The 24,047-nt window shown below is 34.0% G+C and overlaps 3 protein-coding genes and 1 pseudogene across 5 annotated transcripts; 1 reads left to right on the top strand and 3 right to left on the bottom strand.

Annotated features, from left to right (window-relative positions):
* Positions 1–472: 472 nt before the first annotated feature.
* On the bottom strand, positions 473–942 carry LOC111301865 (ubiquitin-like protein 5 pseudogene; annotated as a pseudogene).
* A 626-nt stretch (positions 943–1,568) lies between these two features.
* On the bottom strand, positions 1,569–8,073 carry LOC111301460 (uncharacterized). Of its 3 annotated transcripts, none has more exons than XM_022897123.2 (19): positions 7,901–8,073; positions 7,337–7,440; positions 7,052–7,138; positions 6,860–6,935; positions 6,698–6,772; positions 6,532–6,585; positions 6,048–6,107; positions 5,825–5,941; positions 5,616–5,710; positions 5,294–5,502; positions 5,108–5,205; positions 4,838–4,941; positions 4,518–4,683; positions 4,275–4,397; positions 3,881–3,963; positions 3,356–3,494; positions 3,245–3,274; positions 2,953–3,023; positions 1,569–2,602 (listed from the first exon to the last, which is right to left on the bottom strand). In XM_022897123.2, the coding sequence occupies exons 1-19, from the start codon at positions 7,928–7,930 to the stop codon at positions 1,795–1,797; spliced, it is 2,529 nt and encodes an 842-aa protein (XP_022752858.2). In that variant the 5' UTR covers positions 7,931–8,073; the 3' UTR covers positions 1,569–1,794. The 3 variants fall into 3 exon arrangements, with proteins under 3 accessions (XP_022752858.2, XP_022752860.2, XP_022752862.2); XM_022897125.2 differs by having other exon boundaries at positions 1,569–2,599; XM_022897127.2 differs by lacking the exon at positions 7,337–7,440.
* Positions 8,074–11,299: 3,226 nt separating this feature from the next.
* On the top strand, positions 11,300–14,397 carry LOC111302196 (CASP-like protein 5A2). The gene is made up of 4 exons (XM_022898134.2): positions 11,300–11,505; positions 11,684–12,017; positions 12,867–12,999; positions 13,932–14,397. The coding sequence occupies exons 2-4, from the start codon at positions 11,773–11,775 to the stop codon at positions 14,121–14,123; spliced, it is 570 nt and encodes a 189-aa protein (XP_022753869.2). The 5' UTR covers positions 11,300–11,505; positions 11,684–11,772; the 3' UTR covers positions 14,124–14,397.
* Positions 14,398–15,616: 1,219 nt separating this feature from the next.
* On the bottom strand, positions 15,617–23,022 carry LOC111301459 (homeobox-leucine zipper protein REVOLUTA-like). The gene is made up of 18 exons (XM_022897121.2): positions 22,036–23,022; positions 21,721–21,886; positions 21,156–21,238; positions 20,966–21,056; positions 20,784–20,879; positions 20,570–20,683; positions 20,387–20,470; positions 19,990–20,145; positions 19,827–19,901; positions 19,333–19,439; positions 19,009–19,192; positions 18,634–18,822; positions 17,957–18,037; positions 17,348–17,482; positions 16,684–17,018; positions 16,412–16,514; positions 16,111–16,260; positions 15,617–15,911 (listed from the first exon to the last, which is right to left on the bottom strand). Exons 1-18 carry the CDS (start codon positions 22,272–22,274, stop codon positions 15,762–15,764), a joined length of 2,538 nt encoding a protein of 845 aa, XP_022752856.1. The 5' UTR covers positions 22,275–23,022; the 3' UTR covers positions 15,617–15,761.
* Positions 23,023–24,047: the final 1,025 nt, after the last annotated feature.

Raw genomic sequence — 24,047 nt, 5'->3', positions numbered from 1 at the left:
ACCAGAAGGTAGTAGAAAGGTGAAAACAACGACTTTGCAACCCACAACAAGAAGCACATTTCCCTGAAACATACAAATCAATAGAGTATAGCCTAGAGTTATCTGTTACTACTTCAGTACTTCCCCTTTCTTCCCCGCAACCAAACGAGACAGAAGAATCATCTTTGCACCCTCCTTGTTCCTCTCTTGCTAGTTGCTACACCATTAAACTTCTCAATAAGAGAAATTAAGGGTAAACCTCCTCTACCCTGCAATTCTCCCTATATGTCATATATCCTGTTTCTATCATCTTTCTCCAAACTCCACAAGATAGAATCAGCTATGTAAAATTATATGAAATGATAGCAATTTATCCTACTAAGCCACCCTAAAACATAGCCTAACTAGTATGATTGAACAATAATATAAACAACAAATAACAAATAAGAGTTAATAATATTAGAAAAAGTACCAGAAGTAAGAGGGAAGGGGGGGGGGGGGATTAGTTGTAGTAGAGCTCGAGGCCCATGCCATCGTGAATCTCGTAGTCTTTGAGGGTGATGTGATCCTTGTAGATGGTGTACCACTTCTGGATTCAAATCTTGTCGGCTCTGGTTCCGGTCTGACTTGCGACCAGCTTCTTAAGGTCGCCGATGGTGTCGTCCTTGTTGCACTTCACCCGCACCTTCTTCCCCAGCCTGTCGTTCAGCACCACCTGTATATCTTCAAGCAAAACACTATTTCCTCCAAAGAAAACCAAAATTTTTCAAAGATTGCGTAATAGTATAAGGCTGCGATTGATTTATCCGCCTCGATCACACCATTGCTGTTGGTTGTCGACGCGGCTTGTTATGTGCCGTGGGATTCGAGAAATTTCCTTTCAGAGTAATTTAGTACTTTTCATCGACGCAAAGATTTGCCTGACCGGTAATGCTTCACACGTGTCATTAGGTCGGTGGTCATGCAAATTACCGGTCCTTCTTTTTGAAATTTCTTTTTTTTTTTCCTTTCCCCGCTGAATAAATTGTTTTTCAGGTTCTAATCCTTTCGTAGTTGGCAGTGTTATTAGTCATTGGTCTTGAAATAAATCGGACCGTTCGTATATTTATATCTCGTAAGAAAATAAAGTTTATAAAAAAAAATCTAACGCTTTATATATTCATAGCATATAAAATATTAAAATTTATATATTTTATACATATTTTACGTAAAAATTATAATCATGATTTGTAGTAATTCAAAAACATAAAATATAACTTTTTAATTTAATTTAATATATAAAATTATTATTAAAATTTTAAATCATATCATTTTTTTATTTTATTTTCATATTATTATTTTATTTTCATATTATATCCATGCAGGGATCCGTAGAAAAAAGAAAGTAATAGCAATCAACTTGCTATTCAAAGTGTCATTCATTGATTCTGAAGTCTTCATAGCCGCCAATGATGTCAAGTTAGAAGATAGAAAAAACTGCAAGAATGCCAAAATCAAGAAACTAAGCCAATGGAAAACTGAAAAAAGGGCGGAAGAGAAGTGAAGAACACAACACCGTCCAGGAGTATTCCAGCCATTAATCAGCAACAGGAAGAAACAAAACCTTGATTGATAGAACAATAATAAGAGTAACAATAACTAATGAACAATAACAGTAATTAACCATAGCACAGACTACCGTTTTCAACCCCATCTGGGAACAAAATTATAATGTACATGTGAATTTGGTGCCTCAGGCCTCGCCAACCAAAAACACTGATGTCGCTCTTGGATCCAACTTTCCAGGTTCAGCCACAAACTTATGTTTGGCCGGTGTTACTCCAAAACAGCAACCTCTTTATCAACCCTCCAATAGTTTACATCATTGTACTCCTGCAGCACAGCTCCACCGTCATCAGAATTCTCCTTTCCTGGTACCTTGGGAACAATGTTCCTCTTCAGTGGCCCTGCTTCCCCAACTATTCCTTCTTTCATAGCTTGTTCAATTGCCTTCTCTGTACCTTCTAATTCCACACCTACAAATTCAACATCCTCTTCAAACAAAGAGGGAACTGGAGGATATTTTGGACTTGTATCACTGCTCACTGATCCATCACTCAAATCCATTGAGTCTGAGGAACCATTTGGAAGTATGAATTCTGCATTTGAGGGGGGCCCAACATCGGTATTACTGGGTAGGTTGACATCTGAGCTGTCATCGTCGAGAAATGGATTCTTGCTTGAGCCACCTACTTGCAAATCTGAAGATTCTCCCCACCCCACCCACTCAGGTAAAGGCCCATCTCCAAATAAGTCCTCACTTCCTGGTGTGTCAAACCTCAAGAATCCCATATCTTTTGAAGCATTTGCTTTCTCCCTTTGTGGATTCAAGTCTCCACCGCTCATGGAATTGTTAAATCCATTCATCACATAGGAAGTAGATGTGCCATTCACCGACTGTTTGCTTCCAGTCAACTCATCCTCCTCTCCAACTACTACCTCGTCATCACTACCACTGTTACCACTATTTCCAGTGCCATTCAAGTTAATCTCATCCATCACCTCTGTGGGGGATATATCCACAGGTGCATGTCCGATTCTGTCATCTTGGAATGCAAACCAGTTGGAATTTGTGAACAGACTGCTGCATTTGAAAAACATGGGTTCCATTAATATGGCTACTTTAAGAAAAGAACCTAAACCGTACATTTATAAAAGCCAAGGCAATTGCAGGTTCTTAAACAACATTCACCCATCCAGAGTGTAGCCCTTTACTCCATTACCAGGGAACATTTCAACTACCATTTTTACTACAATGCTACAATTGTCCAACCACAATCAAGAATTATGAGAAGGTCCACCACTTATAAGAGTGGACTCCATATGATATTTTGGTAGACCTTACATAACTCTAAAATTTGATTGGTTAATTGTACCACAATTATTGTAGGTGATATGCTCCCCCATTACTACGAGTAATGCAAGAAAGCTCACCTCCCTTGGTCATCACCAAGCCTCAAGGATGAAATGACAACCTCAGCAGATTCATCATCAAAGTATACATCCTGCAAATAAAAAAAATACATTTACTATAAAATTAGACATTAAAAAAGTGAAAAAAATTTCCTATCTGTTTGGTTTCTCCATCACTCATGGTGATCTTAATATGTTAAGATTGATGTCTTTAATAGGGAAATAGAGAAGCCATTGGAAAAACAACCTATTGGCCTTACAAAACACCCACAGAGAGAATTTTAATTAATTAAAAGGCATGAGAGTCAGTCACCTCATCATCTCGATCAAGTGCACCATGGTCCTGAAAGCAGTGAAATAAAAACAATAAGTATAGCAAACAGGTCGAATTTAAGAAATTATTATGATATGCGGAACTACATACTTCATTATCATCATTCCCATATATTTTGTAGCTGAAAGCCTGGCTTAGGTTATTCGCTAAAGCTGCAGCATCATAGTCTCTATCACGAAGATCATCCTCATCACTATCCCTTGTTCTGTCTTGCAATGCTGTTGGGCGGCTGCACATGAGAAGGAAAATACATGAAACTCTTTCAATGATTTTTATGTTAGCTCTCACAACTAGGTGGTTGCTGCAAACATCAAGAATGTGCTATAACAGGACATGGATTCAAAAATTGGAATATAATTAGAACCTTCACATTAGTAGGCATTATATAACAGAAGAAAGCCATAAATAAAATAAAAGTGAGAACTATAAGTCAGGATTTATATGTCATTTATAAGTTACACAAAATCTGCCACAAGACCATAGAGAGTCCATGAGTGCATGCACTCTCACAAATGCCACATCAATCACATAAAGAATCTAGAGATAATGGACCTCCAAATGCCAAATCCTACTAATCTGACTGCAATAACTATCAGAAGTGAAGCAAGGGCATACCCACAAGCCCATCGAAATACATTTTCAACTGTATTACGTTCTTGCAGAACATTAGCTTGCCACTCATTCCATTCACTGTTTACCTATAAAGATATGAACTTATGTCAGCAAATTCACAAAAGCATTAGTCATCTAAAGAATCCCAGTAAAATTGCCTAATTCAACATACAGATCCAACCATGCAATTCCAGCCTATGAAGGATACCACCAACATGCCAAAAACAATTATTAATTGTGACAACCTTAATTCAGATTTACCATGCCACATAAAACGATTTATACACTAATTTTAATTATAAATAAGTTGTTAGCTTAAAATAAAAAAGTGCGACTACAACCTGTAAGATCCTGACAGAATCACTCATACAGCATTAACAAGCAGCCAATTCCCCACCTGTAGACATGCCTGAATGTGGCTGTTGCTGCTTCCCAACTGTACCAGTTTATTTGAAATACGTGTAATGTGTCCAATGTTCCCTGCCCGTTGTGCACGTTTTCCAGCAGCAGGTAAAGTTGGCTGTTTGACCAAAAAAGGGGTTAAACAGACCGCATAATCAGGTAGCACTTATAACAGCTTCTAATTATATATAATGACCATTAGCAAAACAGGACAAATGGCAATATGATTAACATCTACCTGATTACTGTCATTAGAAAGAATTGGATGTTTGTCAGTTTGGAGAAATTTCCCTATCAAATCACATTCTTGAAGAAGATGATCAACTATTGCGTCATTCTTGCTTTCCAGACATGATAATATTATACTCTCCACATGATGATGCAATGCATTGTTGAATGGATACCTGCATTATTTGAAACAAAGCGACGATGAATCTTAGCCTGCTAAGAGAAATGATCCAACACCTTCCTCAGACATCAACCACTTTCTACTAGTTTCAAACTTTCAACAAGTTGCTTTCACTTCGTTCAACATGTCAGTTTTAAGTAAGAGCTTACTCAAAGAAAAGATTAAGAACTTGTTGAATGGTTCCTGAGCTGACCAATTCCTTCTCTGCAGCTTCATTTCCAGTTTTCAACAGCACAGCAATGAACTCCACAACCTGAAATAAATAGCAAAATAATTCAGAAATAATACAATAAATATGCCTTGGGCTCGCACAAAGTCTGATATACATTGCACAAACACCAAATAAATCAAACAGGTATCAAGTTGAATATTCCACGTTGGTTGACAAATAAAACTTATGATGAGAATATAAAATGAACCTTTAAACGATGCTTCCCAACAGGTGGCCTCAATTCTCCATATGTGGTAGGCAAAATTTTCTCATCGGATGACACATTCAAAAGCATGAGTAAGTCGCCTGCACAACAAGATGCAGTCTTGAACACCATGGCTAGGAATATGTGAAAACTATTACATACAACTTTCAGCAAAAGAAATCCACTCACCAAGCTTAGGCAGCATCGCATTGATAGTCTCCAAATTTACAGGGATTGGGAGCTCATACATATGTTGATTTCGGAAAGAATGCATCAAGGGAGAAGTTATTGCTGATCTTTTTGGATCCAACAATGAGATACAGACTGAGAGTGAGTGTACAAGGCTAGCTTTTGAATGTGAATCTTCCAATGCATGACCAAATATCCTTGCAACAAAGCTGTACATGAATATATTCAAAATTACAGGTCGAACCACATACATATACACAATAGAGAATGGAGATGGTGATGCAGGCAGCGTGGAGACAAGAAGGAACTAGATCTCACAAACCTTGGACTAGAGAGTTTAGTGGCTAAAGCTGATGGGGCATTCTGTGTTATTGCACATAATGTTTCTGCCGCATTAGCTTGAACTTCAGGAGGACACTGGTCATCATAAAAAACAGGTAATGAGATGCTAATTACAAAGTTTGCTATGCCATGAAAATATTAAAACAATATTACATCATGGAAATTATAAAACAGAAAATTCTCACTTACTGATGGACTCAATTTATCCACAATCATTTCCAGCAAATTGATATCAGCTAACCATTGCATTACATCCAAAAAATTTGGATATACATGATCATCAGCACCTACTAACCGAACCAAAACCTGTGAAAAGGCACATCTCATAGCAATGTTCAATTCAAACATATTAAATGCCAAATGGTATAAATCCACAATTGCAATAAAACAACACAGAGAAAATCTCAGGTACCTCCATTATGGATCTAATTCCTATCAAATCAACCAGTTGGCAAAACACATCTTGATGTACCTGTGAATAATCATTCTCAGTAAATTCATGTAAATAAATAGATAAACAAAAACATGATATCCTTTGTAGTTCAGAGAACATAAACCAATAACAAGCCTGATTATGTTTACAATACACCAGACAAAATGGATTTATATTCCACAAAATTGTTTACAGAACTAATTCAGAATGCTTAACTATAGCTTACAGGTGACACTTTTTAAAGGTGCATCATGCATGTCCATCTCAAATAAATCAGTGCAAAGTTCAACTGGGGAACAAGGAAAAGTTCAAATTGGCAGCTCACATTCATGCACCAAGCCTCAATTACAATTGCTATCCAGATTTCCAGGTTATTGAATGCATCTCCAACGACATAGAAGAAACATATCAAGAAATTTCCAAGAAGTCTAAGAATATAATAGTAAACACAAGCTTTACTTACTTGAACGTAGTTCATAAGTGGAACAGTCTTCCGTAGCATAAGGCATGCAACAACCTAAAATTATCAAAGCAAATGAAACTTATCAAGTGGCAATAACCAAAGCAGTAGTCAAAGAAAACATGACATGAAACAGCACGGAAGCTAATCAGAACATGAACAAGCACACCTTACTGAAATAACCAGCTAGCAAGGCACTATGAGGACGGTTCAGTTCCAAGAAGGAGAAAAGAAAGTTCATCAACTGCATCAAAGAGAAAAAAGTTGAAACAAAATCATAGCAATTTCCATAACTAAAGATGCATAATCAAGAACAAAATGAAACCCATACCTCTTCATCCTCCACTAAGGTCTTCAAGATAACATCAATCCCACATGTAAATATCTCACAGGCAACGAATGGGAACCTAGACATAGAAGTGAACATATCATTACGAAAAAGAATAATCCACATCAGAAAAGTTACAAGACAAGGAAACAGAAAGTCTAGTTCCTGATCCCTGATTTAACGAAAATGACACACTTAAAGGCCTGTTTTCTGTCAGCATCCTCTGGAGGTTCTTCAACAACATAACGCAATAACTGCATAACTTGGGTTCGATCTCGCAGACTGCACATAAAAAGTTAAGCACATGATGAGCATCAAGCAAGACTGATTGTCTATAAGATTCTACAGACACTTCGCCATTTTAATTATAGCAAATCAACTTCCAAATTCCAACAGCTGCAACGGACTAGAAACTGACATAAAAGAAAAACATAATGAAAAATAAGGAAAGGCACAATTTGATATAGTGGCAGAAATTACAAATTGATGAGTCGACTATTTAAAGCATTGCACTCTTGGATTATTTCTTCCTCATCCAGTAACTCTTCCAAAGTAAAGTTTTCCTTGTCTAATATCGACTCCACCTACAAAAGAATATCACAGTCAATGAAACTAACTAGAATTACAGTTTTAGAACAATTTGCTAGAAATGGTGAATGAACAAGCAACCATATATAGCTTAACAGATTTTCGCGAATTAGATTCGATAGATGTTAACACTAAATAAGATAGTTGAGATTCAAATAAAAAGAACTCCAGCCATTTCCAACTCAAAAATTAGCTTAAAAATCAAAGTGAATACATCGAATTGAACAATGAAGTTTCACAACGGCGTAGACAAATCTAAGTTACTGAAACTACTTTGCTACGGCATCGATGAATCCAAAGTAAATTAACAAGTTCATTACATCCAATAAAAATTACTCCCAAGAAAAGAAACTCAAAGTTGCAAGAAAAGATTAATGAAATCAAGATTTAAATTTTTAAAAGAAATAAAAAAAGAAAAGGAGTAATTAATTTAATTAATTAGTATAAATTACTCACGGGAGAAAAGTCTGTGAGCTTCCAAAACATGGTGAAGAAGAGGAAAAGATTAAAGATCTTTAAACCCTAAAAATAACCAGTGAATATAGGAATTGTCGAAAGAGGGGAAAAAGCGCGAGATTCAAAGAATAAAGAAAAGGGGAAGAAAATATAAAAACCCTAATTTTTGCTGTAGAGGGGAAACATAAAAAAGAATTATTAATTTTATGTTTATGGCCGTGGGGAATTGGTATCAAATCATGGTATGATGATGGTGACTTAATGTATGTATGGATGGATGATTATGGTATGATGGTGACGTGGCATGGACTTGGGAGAAACTGATCCACAAGTTTTAAAAGAGGAGAGTCTAAAGTCACACAGCTAAATGCAAGTTTTCAAGGTCACTACTTTAACTCATGAATTTAAATCGAAAATCTATTAATTAATACATTGTTTTTATCATAATTTATTATAAAATAGTATGAAAAAGGATTTTTAATAATTTAGAAACATTGAAAAAAAAAATCAAAAATTGGCGATGATGAAGCGATGTTGGTGAGCACTGAGCAGTGAGCTTGTGGTCTCCACAAATGATTGTGTACCTTTTATTCTTGTGAGGATAAAAATTAATTTTTGTAATTACTTTAATTAATTCGTCCACGTATTTTTTAAAATATTATTTAATAAATTTAAAATTTAAATTTAATAGCAAAACAACGATGATAATAAAATAAAAATAAAATATGATCATTAAGATTATTATATTAAAGTTGATAAATTATACAATTTATAATGTATTTGATATTTACAAAACTTATTAAGATTAATAAAATATTTTTATGTAATGATTTTTTAACAATATTGATGAAAGTAATTTATAAATATTTAAAATGAAAAACATATTAATTGTTTATTTGTTGTTATAAAAAAATAATACTTATTTATTTAATATATGTACAAATGTGTTATTTTATTATATTTTAAGTTAATTAATTAATTATTGTATATGTTTAAGATTATGGTCGGCATGGATTCATCTTTTTGCGGCACTAAAATTGAATACATATGACATATACAAGCAGAGTTAATAACCAACTCGATGAATTTTGATTTGATTTAATTTTTAAAATTTTTATTTTAAATTAAATTTCGGATCAAGTTTGATATTATTAAAAAATAAAATAAAATTGAGTCGAATGCGAGTTTTAAATAAATTGGATCCAACTCGATTTAATATTATATTAAAATTTATTTTTAATTTTTTATTATATAATTATATTTTTATATTTTAAAAATAATATTTTATTAATTTTAGATCGGATTGAAATATAAAAAAAAAATTAGATTAAATTAAGTTCGAATTTTATGATTATAAATTTAGATCAAGTTCGAGACGAATAAAAATTTATCCCAATCTAATCCGTTACTAATCTTACATGCAAGTCGATATTATTTATTTTGGATTTCCAATGTACCCCTGTAATTTGATAAATTATTATTTTTATTTGAACAATTTTTTAAATTTTATTTTTTATAAATAAATAAATCTTATAGTAAAATGTTTTCGATGTATTTTTTATTTTAAAAAATCAGAGAGTTAACAAGTAAACGTGAAAATAGTCGGTTGCCAAAGTAGAAGATAAATTTTGTATTTGACACGTGTCTGATACAAAATTGACTTTGAATTTTGGAGGTTAAGCACTAATTAGTGGCCACCCATTAAGCTTAATAAAAAAGCTTAGAAAGAAATGAGTAAAATAATTAAAAATAATTTAATCATAATTAATAAAGTTAAAGTTGGTAATAATTAGCACTATCTCTTTCCCCACATGATTATTTAAATTCTTTATTATTTGCGTTATATACTTATTTATACACACAAATATTTATAAAAAATTATACAAAATATAATCAATAAAATTAAATTTTTTTGTTGTTGAAATTAAAAAATTGTTGCATATCCAATTATATTTAAAAAAATTAATAAATTTATATAATAAATAAATAAATGCATAAAGAAAATTTAACATGATTTATAAAATTTAAAAACTTTACAATAATACATGATTAGCCTATATTTATGTATATTAATCACTATTGCATGTGATAAAAGATTAAAAAAGTTAGAAAGTTGACAAATTTTTTAAAAAATAAAATTAAAGACATTTTTAAATATTAATAATCACTTGAATAATTAATTAAAAATCAATTTTTTTATAAAATGGATCATAATATAAAAATAAAAAATTTATATATATTTAAATTTAAACTTCAAATTATGTTAGATATTATTAGGGTTGGCATCGGATCAGGTTCGGGGAGGGTTTTACTTGGCCCGAACCCGACCCGATTTAATACTTTATTAAATTCGAACCCGATCCGACCCAGATACCATGTAAATCGTACCTGACCCGATCCGACCTAAAATTAATAAAATATTATTTTTTAAAATATAAATATTTAAAAATATTATTATATAAATATATATAATTAAATAATTAATTAAAAAAAATTTATATAATATCGGGTCGGGTTTTAGGCAAACCCGACCTCAACCCAACTCCGAATGTTTCCTTATTTTACCCGACCCGACCCGATCCCGAAACCCGAATTAAAAAAAAAATCGACCCCGTGAGATCGGGTCGGGTCAAAACCTGTCGAGAACGAGTTAACTCGTCATCCTTATATATTATCTCTTAAAAATAATTATATAATTTAATTAAATTAATCTTTTAATTCATTAATGATATTCTCTTCATTCCAATTTATTTTGACAGTTATTAATTTTTACGAAATTTAAGAAAATTTTAATTTTAATATATTTAATATTAAAATTAAAAAAAAATTATAAATTAAAGTTTTATTATTTTTAATATCAAAAAATAAAAATATTAAAAATAAATATTTTAGATATTAAAAAAATATAATTTTAAGACATTCTTAAAAAAAAAAAAAAGGACACAGTCGATATTTTTTTTATCCTTATAATGTATCGATTACATTTTCTTCTTACGTTTCATTTGACAAGAAACAAAAATAATAAAAATTTTAATTTGATAGTGAATTACATAATAACATGTGTTCTTAATCACTAAATTAAAATAAATTTTTAATTCGAAGATTTTCAAATAAAAAATTATATATGTATTAAGATTAGATGTTGACAAAAGAATATTTTCTTGCAACCAATGAAACGGAACACCGCAGCTTCTTAAAATAGAATGGAAATGCTTGCAAATATACAAACAATAATATTGCAAAGCGGTCAAATAATCCAAACAATCGTTTTCCAAATCAGGTTAACAATTGACAACGAGAGTTCCTTTAAGCCGTTTCCCAAACAGACCCCATCCTCCAAACTTCTTCCCAGCCAATCCCATCGCGAGTAGGCCCAAACCCGACCAAAACTGGAAAGTTGACCGTTCTGCAACTCAAAGCAACAAACAAAAACAAATAAAAAGAAAAGCCCTCACTCCTCCATTAATTCTGCGCTCTCTTCTTTTTTTCTTTTTATTTTCACTTCATTTTCCTCTTTTACTTTCTTAAATCCGAAGCCATCACCGAAATAATTGCTTTCTTAATCCCTGATTTCTCGCCTAATTCTTCGGGATTCCTTATTTCGGGTAATCGTATACTTGTGTTGTTTTATTTTGTCGAATCTCTGCTTTTATTACGAAACTCTGTTGTAATTTTTTTTCGTCGATCCATTTGTAGTAAATAAGATTCGATTCATTGAATTTTGTTCTGTTTTAAGGAAATATTTAAATAAAGTTTGGTTAATTAGTTTCAATTTAATTCCAGTGAAAATCAGAGGAAAATAAGAGGAATTTTGGTTGTTTGGTGGGTTTTGGTAGCTGTGAGTATGAATTGAAGAAGATTTAGTGGAAGAGATGAATGTGAGCCATGCCTCGGTTCACCCATTGGACGATCCACCGACCACGGACGGCGGCGGAGGCGGAGGAGGCGGAGGCGGAGGAGGCAACAACGAGGTTCCAAGAGTGAGGATGAAGGATATTCAGGGGATGCCTGGTACTCCTGGAGGGCTTGCGTTGCGGATATGTCAGTTTGTTTTTGCTGTTGTGGGACTTTGTGTTATGGCAACCACTAGTGATTTTCCATCAGTTACAGCCTTTTGGTAGTACTTTTGATTACTGTAATGTGTGTTGTGTTCTGCTTAATTTTAGTTTAGATTCACTAGCGATGATGGGTATCAATGTTTGATTTCTTTCTTATTATGGAAATGATGCTATAAATTGAATGTCAGAACCTTATTTTGTGTATATATATGTGAATAGGATTTGAACGTTTAAGAATTGAATATAGGAGGCTGCTTAATTGGTTGCTGCATGCATTGCCATTATTAGTTTGTCAATTCACAACTGGTTGAGACATAGTATGTCTTGTAAAATCATGAATATCTTAGTTCATTTATTAACTCAAAGTGTGATTAGCTAGTATATTTAGTGGAGGGAAGGTTAATTTTATGGAGTACAACGTTAAAAACCAACTTTGAACAACACATTAAAGTTGAACAATTCTGGGCTCACTATGGAGGTGGTTTTTTTGCTTAAGAAAGGTAAAGAAACAAATTTCACATATTTCATATCTGTCAGCTGCTGTCTTATATCAAACCCTCTAAGAGATGTCAAAAAGTTGAGCTTGAGTGCTTAGAAAATGGCGAGTGCCAATACTCCCTAGGTGCTCTATTATCTGGGGTTTTGTATCATCATAAAAAGAGGTGTGAAAGAGATAAGCTCTCATACTCTAACTCTTCAACGAGGAGGTTTAGACTTCTTTTTACATGAATCTTTTTATTCAGCTCTTCCATCTTCCTCAACATCTTTTTATATGCAATCTTTCTGCTGACTTTGGAATTCGCATATGATTTAAGAAAGTGAAGCAACTAGTTTTGTTTTACAGTATGCATTTGATGTTATAATGATTCTTTCATAACATGGATATTTTTTATTGTTTGCTGCATCAGCTATCTTGTTGCTGCCACTGGCTTGCAGAGTTTGTGGAGCTTATCGCTAGCTGTTATTGACATTTATGCCCTTTTAGTGAGGCGTACTTTGCAGAATTATCGTGTTGTTAGTTTGTTTACCATTGGTGATGGGGTAAGATATTTTAATTTTCGCTGTGAAGCTGAAAGGCTGGAAGCCTGGACTACATGTGATGTCCTATTTGTTTTTATTGAACCACACAAAAATCTTTAATTTGCATGTCTGGCTTTCTCAGAAAAGTGTACTATTTTCTGCTAGATTTGTCACATCTGCTAGGGCCTCACCTTTTGAGTGAAGTTTGCTAGGATGTAGTGTTTGAGTTGAGACATCAAAATTCTTTCTCTACCTTGTGACTCCTGGAAAAAGCTTCATTCTTCTTTTTGAAAAATGCAGTTAATCATTACACATTCCAATATTTTTCGACTTTCTTTCCTCGTTGATAAATGTGGCTTTTAATGTGTTAAATTTGTGTTAACCTTCTTCAAAGTGATTTTCCAATCAAAATTGACTTGCCATGGGTCTGATGTATGCTGCTATAAGGCAGTGGTGTTTGCATTGGCAAGCAACTGTTAGAAGACTGGTGGTAGTCACTAATAACTCAGTGTTATGCTGGAACTGGATTTGAATTTTGGCTGGCACTTTTGTTAGATTTTTTACTCAAACTGAAAAAAATGGTTCCTACATTTTACCAGTTTTTGTTTGAAGCAGCCTCAGGGTTGCCATGATTTTCTTGCACTACTCATATAGCTATTCCCAAGATTTCTGTAGAACTAATTGCTATTGCGTCTACAGTTGAAGATAATTATTTACAGTAAATTTGTTTAAAAAGACAACTTTGAATTATGCGGAACCTTTCACCATGTCCTGCATTCTGGCATTAGTTAATAGCTGAAATAGTTTAGTTTTTTCCACCTCTTGTTTACATCTCATCATTGTTTTATGCTGTACACATGTTAGATACGTAGCTCCTGACATTTCGAATGCTTATGTCTGCACCTTCTTCTGTAGTTTTTTTTTTTTTTGATCATATGTTATTGTCCCTGCAGATCACATCCACTCTGACATTTGCTGCAGCTTGTGCTTCTGCTGGCATCACTGTTCTTATTGACAATGATCTCGATGGCTGTGTGCAAAACCATTGTGCACAGTTTGAAACTGCTACTGCAATGGCGTTCATTAGCTGGTTTACTGCATTACCTTCATTTCTCTTGAACTTTTGGTCACTGGCATCCCGATAAAAGGTAACACAGAAAAATTGAGGTAGGAGGAGTAACCAGACCATTTTAGAATGCTATCTGAAGCATTTTCTTATTCCAAGCATCTTTCCTTGTAATGTTCCTGGTGCCTAAAAAAAAAAACCTTGGTTGTGTGATTTTAAAATTGTATAGTTTGTGAACTGTCCGGGCATTATGAATGCCAGTTGCTTAAATATACACTTTTTGAGATGGAATGATTGGATCACATTAATGTAAACATGTAATTTCTAATACTAGTGGTGTGTTTGTGGGTCAAGTTAATGTACTATCGATCGAGCTTCGCCTTGTTCTTCCGGCTGTCAATTGCAGGATTCCAGACTGGAATATGAAAAAAGAAAGATTAGAAGTTATATATGAAAAACCCATCCCTGTAGTTTTTTTTTGACCTTTTAAAAAAATTTTATTCTGGTTTCGTAACATAGTTAGATTATATTTTACATTGATTGACAATTTATCACAACTCTCTTCATTTTATCCGGATTTGAAACCGGCAGAGTTAAAAGAGGGAGCAACATGTAACCTTCTTAGGAGGTCATTCATTCCGGTATTATTTTCGTCGAAGCACATCTAGCTGTAAAATTTTTATTATAATCTAGCATGATTTTTTTATCTTTTATTAATCTAATTACGAGATATAAAATTGTTGATGTTACTTTTTTAAAATGTTTAACAGAAAGCTTTTTCCCTGCCAATCAAAACTTTTAACTGAGGAGTAAAGCCAAATGCCATTGGCTCAGTTTATTTTCCAACATACATGGAATAAACACTAAGATCATCAAACCAAGAAAAAGAAAAAGAAAATCAAATTATTAATATTATTTATGTACAATAAAAATAAATTAATACGGTCAAGGAAGATAACCACATCTCATCTTTAAATGATCTGCCAACTTCTGAACTATTGGTACAGAAATAGCTGGAACTGGGTGAATACAAGTTAAATCCACAGAAAATTTAAAACTTCATAGTGCTTTAAATCAGACAGGAAGTGAAGGTTAACTCAGCCACCTGGTGTCAAAATCTCCGCTGCTGCTCAGTGCTGCCCTTCACACACAGTAGTACTACTAGCCACTAGGTCAGGTCTATAACCAATATTCACTTAGCAGAAACCCTGTGGATCCAATGTCAGTTCTAATACAAACAAGAAACATCAATGCCTAGAAAAAGGCTTGAACTTTGGTTAGAATCCCAACATTTACAGAATCAATATAACTTGCAGGGTGCCTCTTTTCCGATCATCATTTTTTTAATATTTAGCCAATGTTAGGGCCTTGTGGATGCAGAATTTTCTAGCGGGAATTTAATATGGTTTGACTGGTATGCCAGGAAATGCTGCCATGGACTTTGCAGGAAAATGTTAAGATTACTTACTGTTACCAAATCAGTTTTTCACACAAAAATACTGCACATTGTTTAAACAAAATTTGGTTGCACTAAAAAAATTTAATTAAATTAATAAAATGCAAACCTGAGCTGGGTGCTTAAATATTACAAAACTTTTTTTTTTCTGGTTTTTGGGCATTTCATTTTACATTTCCCGTTTCCTGAATGTTATTTCCTCGTTCGCATGCAATGGGGAAAAGCTGGGGTGTCAGACAAATAAATTACAGTAAAATGTTTTCACACAAAAGACCAGTTTACAAAAGAGAAGGCCAGGCAATGGACAGTGCTGTCATCAGCTGCATGAACTTTCCATGCAACAGCTTGTTCATACGAGACATGGCGTCCCATCGTTGACATGCAGATTCCAGCCGGCAAGTAAGCAAATCCCTGTTAAGGAAGCAGAAAATTTAAGCCAATTATGTATTGCACCACAAAATTCCTGTATCCTTTTTTCCCTCGGACAAATATTTAACTTGGGAAGTTGGGGTGACAAGTGCATGCGGCTAATAGGCTAAATATCTATCATTGAAACAAAACAATGCCATTTTAACAGCAAGAGGATGTACTATTTTTATTTATGACTAACCTCCTGCATCAACTTGGCAAAATCGGAGCACAATGCCTTGCGTCCGGACTCATCAAATATTTTTTCCAATGTGATGTCTTGCAGTGCCACTAGAGTTGTCTCAAGCATGTCGAGCCCTGCTTGATTTGCAAAGATGAAAACTGGTAGCGACTGCAAAACACAAACAGAAGCATTACTTGAGATATATCTATCTTCAAGTAAGATGATTTGAAGTTATGAAATCGGCATCTGTGGAACCTGATATACAAGGTTTTGAATATAAGCTTCTAGTATTTTAGATTTTTGGATGGAATTGTTATACCTTTAACGAACAACACAATACCGCATCCTGATGTTGCCAGAGATTCTTTAATACTGAGTCACCAAGTGATTCAGATCTCAACAATTCTGCCCCTAAATGGTAACTGAGGAAAACAGATATGACAAAGACACATTAGCAACTACAATATAAAAAAAAGGATGGAATGAGATGACTCTGCATACCATTGGAAAATGTTCATTCAAAAGCACATCAAACTCCCAGGGTGGCCTGTTAGCAGAAACTCCTAATGTTTAAAAATTGAAGCAACTCACCTATAGCTCTGGCAGATCCAGTGAGCCAGTGTAAGTGCTTCTGGAGAGCCTGGAGATAGCTTTGGTCCAACAGCTGGGCTCAATCCTGAAGGAGATATGGCCATGGCAACCCTCTGGACAGAAGAGATGACGCTGCGGACATACTGGCGTGCCATGGTTGCAACATGATCCTGAAGATTGATATCAAAGGGAAACTGGAAGGCAATTGTCAACACTGATCGCGTGTTCTGACATGATGTAGCATCTCCTGCAGCATGGTTTGTTGCAGGCCCCACTTCAAGACTGGAAGTCAGATCCAAAGTCCGATTTGTAGTCAATGAATCCTGTGCATCAGACTGAATAACACCCATCAGCATAAAGATTGATCTTCAAAATAAGATTAAAAGCTGAAATAGAAACTAGATAAATGTTTAAAGTATTTATTATTCATTTCAAAATAATTAAGCAATTTTGTTGTGTCCTATTATAGCACTCATTATGTCATAATTCTATGGCATTAGCATCTTTTATAGGAGTTCACTACGTGGTCTCAGACATACTATTAGCTCTTTTGTTTCCACTATTCTATGTTGACAGGTTTTTTATGTTTTTCACATGATGGTCACACATTGTTATAAAAATGGTAAAAAGGGAAAAATTCAGGTGAAGTGCAGTGAAACCTAACTGGTTTTGAATCCAACGGGATAACCCGGAATCCAGAAGGTAGCAATGGAGCATCATCTGGAAACATCTCATCAATTGGAGCAAAGACAAGTTCTGAACAGGCTCCCACAGCATTCTCATCAATTCCACTGCATATCTGCAAAGATGATAATACAGATAAAGTAAATACATATTCAACGAAGCAAATTTTGGACATGCCATACAGCTGTAAAATGTGAAGGCAGTCTAAATAAACTGAGATCATGATTTCATAATTAGCTGGAAGACCATAAATCTAGCTTCATAAATCTGACTCTCCCATATAAGTTCAATCCATGTTAAACGGCATGTCAAATGTTGCAAGTACAATAGCAACAAGGATTACTTAATGTGATTAATCAAGATACAATTTATGGTAAACATGTCAAAGGTGTCAAACGAAAGATCAGGAGGTTTAAAAATTTTAACTGCAAATGCACTTACAGATGATTTCAAATAATAATAACATATTGATTTCATATTAAACATGTACCAAAGTAAAATGACAGAAAGTGTCAAGTTTTATACTCCAATTTAACATGCACTTGTGTAAATAAAATCAACATTGAACCCGGAATTGTGTGAAAAACACCTGCAATAGATGAATATCCCTTGATAAGAAGGCATCTTCTTGTGCAAGAGAATGGCCTTCAAGTCTTATAACTTCAAGTAACTGATACATGATAAACACAAAATCAGCAAAGTTTATCGGACAGATGAGTAAAGTTGCCACTTTCAATTGAAAACAAGAGAAAGGTAAGTGAATATACATTTGAAAGAAGCAATAGCAATTAATGGTCAAATTAAGAGTTTCGTCCCTTTACTCACCCAAAAATGAAAATTTAGTCACTTCATAATAATTTGAACAAAGTTTGAAATGTTCAGAGACTAAATTTGTTCAAATTATCGTACAGGGATTAAATTCTCATTTTTGGATGAGCACATAGGCCAACCTCATTTGACTGTTATTAATCATTTGAAAACTATTAAAGAGAAAAAAAAAAAAAGATTAATCATTTGAAAGAAGCTTAATTGATTGCTTATAATCACAGCCTACTAGGTCCTTAAAACTTGTAAGTAAATGGTTAAGAAAAAGCAAAAAGAAGGGCGTTTCAAGGGACTCCAGTAAACCCTGCAGAAATGTAAATTATATAGTGTATAATTTGAAACATATCTTAAATTTGTAGAGCTCTATTTGCTTATACATCAAGCAATAAACCATCTAGCATACCACAACAAAGGAACAGAATGAACACATATAAGATAAACCTCTTCATGTTCAATCGTGTGGCCAAGCGGCATGATGGTCTGACTCCCGGTAAACCTTGTAGGTCTCATTCCAGGATAAGCATATGTTCCAGCCTTCAATGATGCAGCAGAATAAGCATCGACATTGAAATCAGCCCACTCCGAGCGATGCTCCCTAAGGAAACGAACAAGCACAGCAGGAGGAACATTCTGACAAAAATAAACAAGGCATATGGTCCCATTAGTATCAAAAGTCAAAGACATGATGTGTGGGAAAGGCTTGAACTCTAGAGTGCAAGAAGAAAAGGTTCCAATTTTCCATCGAACAATTTACCTAATTGTCCCTTATAGAATAAGAAAATGGGTTCCCATTTTCAGGGGCTTTCTAAAACTTACTTGAAGCAGCATGGATGCCTTTGCACACAGAACACCCCCAAGAAATGAAAAAGCACTGGCAGGATTTGACGTGCTGCTCAAGCTCTTGCTCAAATTAATTGCAATTATCACATCCTCAGTGCCATCACAATTCATTATTGACCATCCATCATCATTGAATCCATTTATTGCATCATTGAAGCCTCTACAAGTAAATGATTGACACAATATTTTAATGAAACTATGGAACACAATGGATTCCTAAACACACAATGTGTGTTTCTTTTGCACAATTGAATTCATAATTTAAATACAGACAAGGATTTTATATAATCTTGAAGATACCTGCTTAATCTTTGGCTAAAAGTTCTCAGGACAGCTGGCTGCCTGCCCAGACCATAAACCACCTCACCACTTGTCTCCTGAGCAATCTGCCTGATGTACCGCAGTGCCTTCGCAGAGATAAATTAATCAGTACCTCTAGAAAATGCCTTTTGAGGCAATAAAAAGAAAATCAAAGAAACTTTTCATGTTTTGTTTTGTTTTTTTGCATGTTTATAGGACAACCAAACCCAATATGATATATGCCAACAAAGTGAATAAGCAACATTATCATATAACAGAATTTATAAAACATGAATATTCACTGACAAACAAATGTTTGAGGTGCACATTTCAAGGCCTGCAAAAATCAAAGCACCATGAAAGATTTATAGGCAAACATTTATCTTCCAAATTTTATATCGGGTAATAAATCTGTCTGACCCTGGTTGATTAAACAACCAAAGCTTTAGAGTTGCAGCAGTACATTATCACCTTACGCTAAGGAATCTACTCACCGCAATTGTCATTTTCTGAGCAATTACTTTTGATGATTCATAAAGTGGGCGCAGCACCTCTGGCACACTCCATGCCTGCAATGAGGTGTTCAGAAATTAGGTCTTGCTGCAAAAGAGACATCTGAAGATGTCTGAAAAGCACCTACTTATCAGGAAGTCCTACCTCAAGATTCAGGTGGTCAACAATATGGATGATTGACCCTCCACCCTCACAAGGCCTAATCAAATAGCCACTAGGAAGCACTTCAGCTCTCACAAATTGAGCTGCAGCAGCTGTACTTGGGCCAGCACCAGAACCAGAAAGAGACCTCTCACAGACCTTGGAAAAGAGAGCAAAAACCAAAAATCATATCAGCACCTCTAATCATGTAACTCTCAAGAAGCCTGTATATCAAATCACATGGACCTTCAAGGAGGAAAAGACAATCATAGGACATACAATGAGCAATGGAAATGCTCAGGAAGTATCACAAGATGTAATACTTCAACCTCGACTTTCTCAGGTACTCATACAAAGCACTGATTTACATTATTTAATAAAAAACACAAGACATGCATACCACAAGACTGCCATTCTCTAAAGTTGTAGTGTATCTTAGAGTCCAAAAGTCCCTTGCAGGAGCCAGCGTAGTTGGAGCAAACGTCTAAAACAGTTCTCACTTTAGTTATTCCTCATGACAAGAGGGTAAACATTCATTTATTTATAAATAGAAGAATAAATAAATCAGGCAATAATTCTTCACCTGTGTGTAGACAAGCTCAATTGTTCCACCATTTCCAGCTGGAAACATGGTGAAAACCTCAAGGTTCCGGCAGTCACAGAACCAAGATGGACGATCTTTAAGAATCTCTGCAATCTATTAACAATGATCTTATTGTTTTGTTCAAAACAAATAGGCCACGTATAATAATAAAAATAAGTGCCTCGATTATTTATAGTGACATTAGAATTCATACCTTTGTAGGTTCTAAACTTACAAGACCGCATGCTCGAGCAGCTACTCCACTACAACTTTGGGAAATGGCAAATATCCCAACCGAATCCGGACCAGGCTGACAACATATTTAAACAAATGGGCTTAGAGACACTTCTCATTTGAGACACAAGAAAATTAATATCACCAGATGCATATACAAACCTTCATCCCAGGCATCTGGACCCAATCGACAGCAGTTCCCGTAGCCTTGGAAAGGAACTCTGCCAAGGTCTCCTCTGCAATGGAGAGGAGTCTGCCAAGTGCATAAAGGAATCACAACATTTATTTTATATATATATATATAGAAAGAGAGATAGATTGGTGGTTCATTGCAGTTAATAATTGAACTTACCCAGCAGGGTTATTGGCATCCCTCAGTGAATGCTGCTGAGGAGTGGTAACTACAGAGTCACAGCTTGCATCAGTTGCTGATGCCTGCAAAGCAAACCAAAAATAAAAAGCAATAATGTCAAAACACCTAGAAAGGGAACAGATAGAAAATTTATAATCTTTGTCTATAGCAATTGGCCAAAAACATCCTAAGCAGCAATTGGAATAATTAAGAAAGAAGTGTGATACAAGTGGAATTTTGCATATATATAGAAAGAACCAAGAACAAAAAAACAAAGATGCACAATTTGAGGCAAACACCACATGGGGGGCATAAGACACAAAATTTGCATATAACCATGATGGCAAATTAAGACAATTCAATTCTAAAAAATTGGCATGCCATAAAGATCCAGCTAATGCTTAAGACCAAAAGAAGGCATAAGACAAACTAAATTACCATATCCAGTACTAAAATTCAACTTAAAATGTAAACAAGGGGCATAAATTATCACATTATACATTTTGATACAGTTCATTAGCATGAATTGTAGAAGATCAAAGAGCAAGAGACTAAAAGAAGATACATTTACAGTATGCAGTTGTTGCCTCATATGCCCATTCTCGCAAACCAGCTGAGACACCTGTTTTTGCAACCGGTCATTCTCCTCCATCAACAGCTTGTTCATTGCTGTTAATTTTCTATTCACAGTCTGCAACCCTGAAGCCTCTTTTCTTTGCTTCTCTCTACACCTGCACACCTCAATGACAATCCCATAATTATAATTTTCTAACTCAAAAAAAAAAAAAAAAAAAACTACTCATCTAAAAAGGAACCAATTTTTCTATTAGTTTATAACAACTACAATAAAAAAACGAAAACCAAGATCAAGTTTTCCTACCTGCGATTTTGAAACCAAACTTTGATCTGTTTAGGTTCAATGTTGGAAAGAATGGGGCACTCCCTAATCAACTGTTGCCTACGCAAAGAACTTGGTTTGGGGCACTCAGCATAGACTCGTTCCAAAGCTTCAACTTGCTCAGCTGTGTACCTAACATACTTGCCAGCATCAAGATGTTTGCTTATGCTACTGCCACTGCCACTGCTGCTCTCCCTGTGTTGGGCCACCGCCATAGCCATTTCTTGCTAGAACAAGATTGCAAAACCCAGTCTTTCTTTATAATTGAAGAAGTGATTAGACAGAAGCTGTGAGCTGAGTGATAAAAGAGCTGCTTGTTTTGGAGGATTTGGCTTCAGCACTAAGATTCCTTTGTTTCCTAGTAAAATCCGTCCTTTTTTATGAAACAAAAGAGAGAGAAGGAGAAAGAGGAAGCAAAAATGAGGGGTTTTTATTTGAGACAGCTTCAAGTAAAAGCCAAGTGGGTGGTTTTTTTTGGGTTTTTCCTCTTTTATTTTTTTAGTTGATGATAATCAAGCTGGTGAAATGACCAAAACAATGGCTCTCAAAATCTGCCCCAAAGATCCCACTTTCAAAACATTTTTTCAAAAGTACACACCAAGAAATATTGACCCCAATACCAAAGGAAAAACACTGCCACCAACCAAGCTCGATATCACTGAAAAAAGCTTCTCATGCGAGCCTCAACTGCTTCCTACTCTAACTACCCAGAAAAGAAAAGAGCTTGGAAAGGCTCTCTCAAGAAAGAGAGCCCAGAAACAGTTGCATCACACAAAAGCTGGTGTTTTGCAGGGACCAACCACACAAATGTGAAGAGAAACTGAAACCTTAACCATGTTGAGAAGAAGAGTTTCAAAGGGTTTTACAAAGAACAAAGAAAAACCCAACAGAACATAAAAAATTTTTGTCAAAAGAGAACTGAAGAGAGAGAGACTGAAAAAAAAAAAAAAGTTGTGACAGTGAGTGATCAAAGTCTGAGCTTGGAACAGTGGAGGGAATAAAAGAGAGAGAAAGAGAGTTCATTTGCACGCAAGCCGACAAACTTGCCAGAGATTTTTTTATTATTATTATTGTTTTTTTTGCATTACATTTCACTTGCTCACCTCATTTACTTTACTGTCCCTATGGTCTATTGCAATGACATGTTATCCCCAACTCTGACAATATATAAATTTATTTATAACAAAAAGCTGATCAAACGTTAATATTAAGATTAAAAATAATTTAATATTAATGAAAATTTTTATTAAATAAATTTTTATAATTTTGAGCATGATAAAATAAGATAATACGAAAATTATATAAAAAGAGCATAAAAAAGATAAATTTTTAATAAAATAAAAAATATTTTTTATTTTTAATATATCAACATAAATTATAATTTAATAATTTTATTATTTTACACTTATTTAATATTAAATAAATATAATACAAATTCACAAATAATCATATTTATTATTAAATATTTGATTTTTTTATAAGAAAAATTTGAAAGTAGACTACTCAGTTCCTTAAATCAAAATAAAATATATTGTATCTAACGGCTTAAAATAAGTGATTGCAGATCGTGTATTCGAGATGATCTTAATAAGTGATTAATAACAGATGTCATACATTCGATATAATCTCAATAAATCACACCAATAAAATTCAAACTCAAAATATTTTCATTAAAAAAATTAAATCTAATCTATTGAACAAATTATTTATTGATTTAAATATTTGATTTGATAGATAGACGTAATAACCTATTTTTAGACATTAAGTTCAACAAATATAAAATCAATAATTTGATGTATATTAGTATAAATATTACTCTTTTTATTAAAATTTAAAATTTTTATTTTTATTCAAATTTAAAATTTAAAAAATATAACACTTACACTAATTTAATTAGATACCTCATTACAAATTTAACTTGATTAAATAACAAAATATAACCAAATTGTGTTTAAGATTATGGATTTGTATGCCTTTGTCTTGTAGGGTTAGGT

The sequence above is a fragment of the Durio zibethinus genome, chromosome 15 (genome assembly GCF_047325235.1).
Source record: "Durio zibethinus cultivar Kanyao isolate XHJ-2024 chromosome 15, ASM4732523v1, whole genome shotgun sequence".
NCBI lineage: Eukaryota > Viridiplantae > Streptophyta > Magnoliopsida > Malvales > Malvaceae > Durio > Durio zibethinus.
The sequence above is the reverse complement of the archived record's forward strand: the minus strand, read 5'-3'. Positions and strand labels throughout refer to the sequence as shown.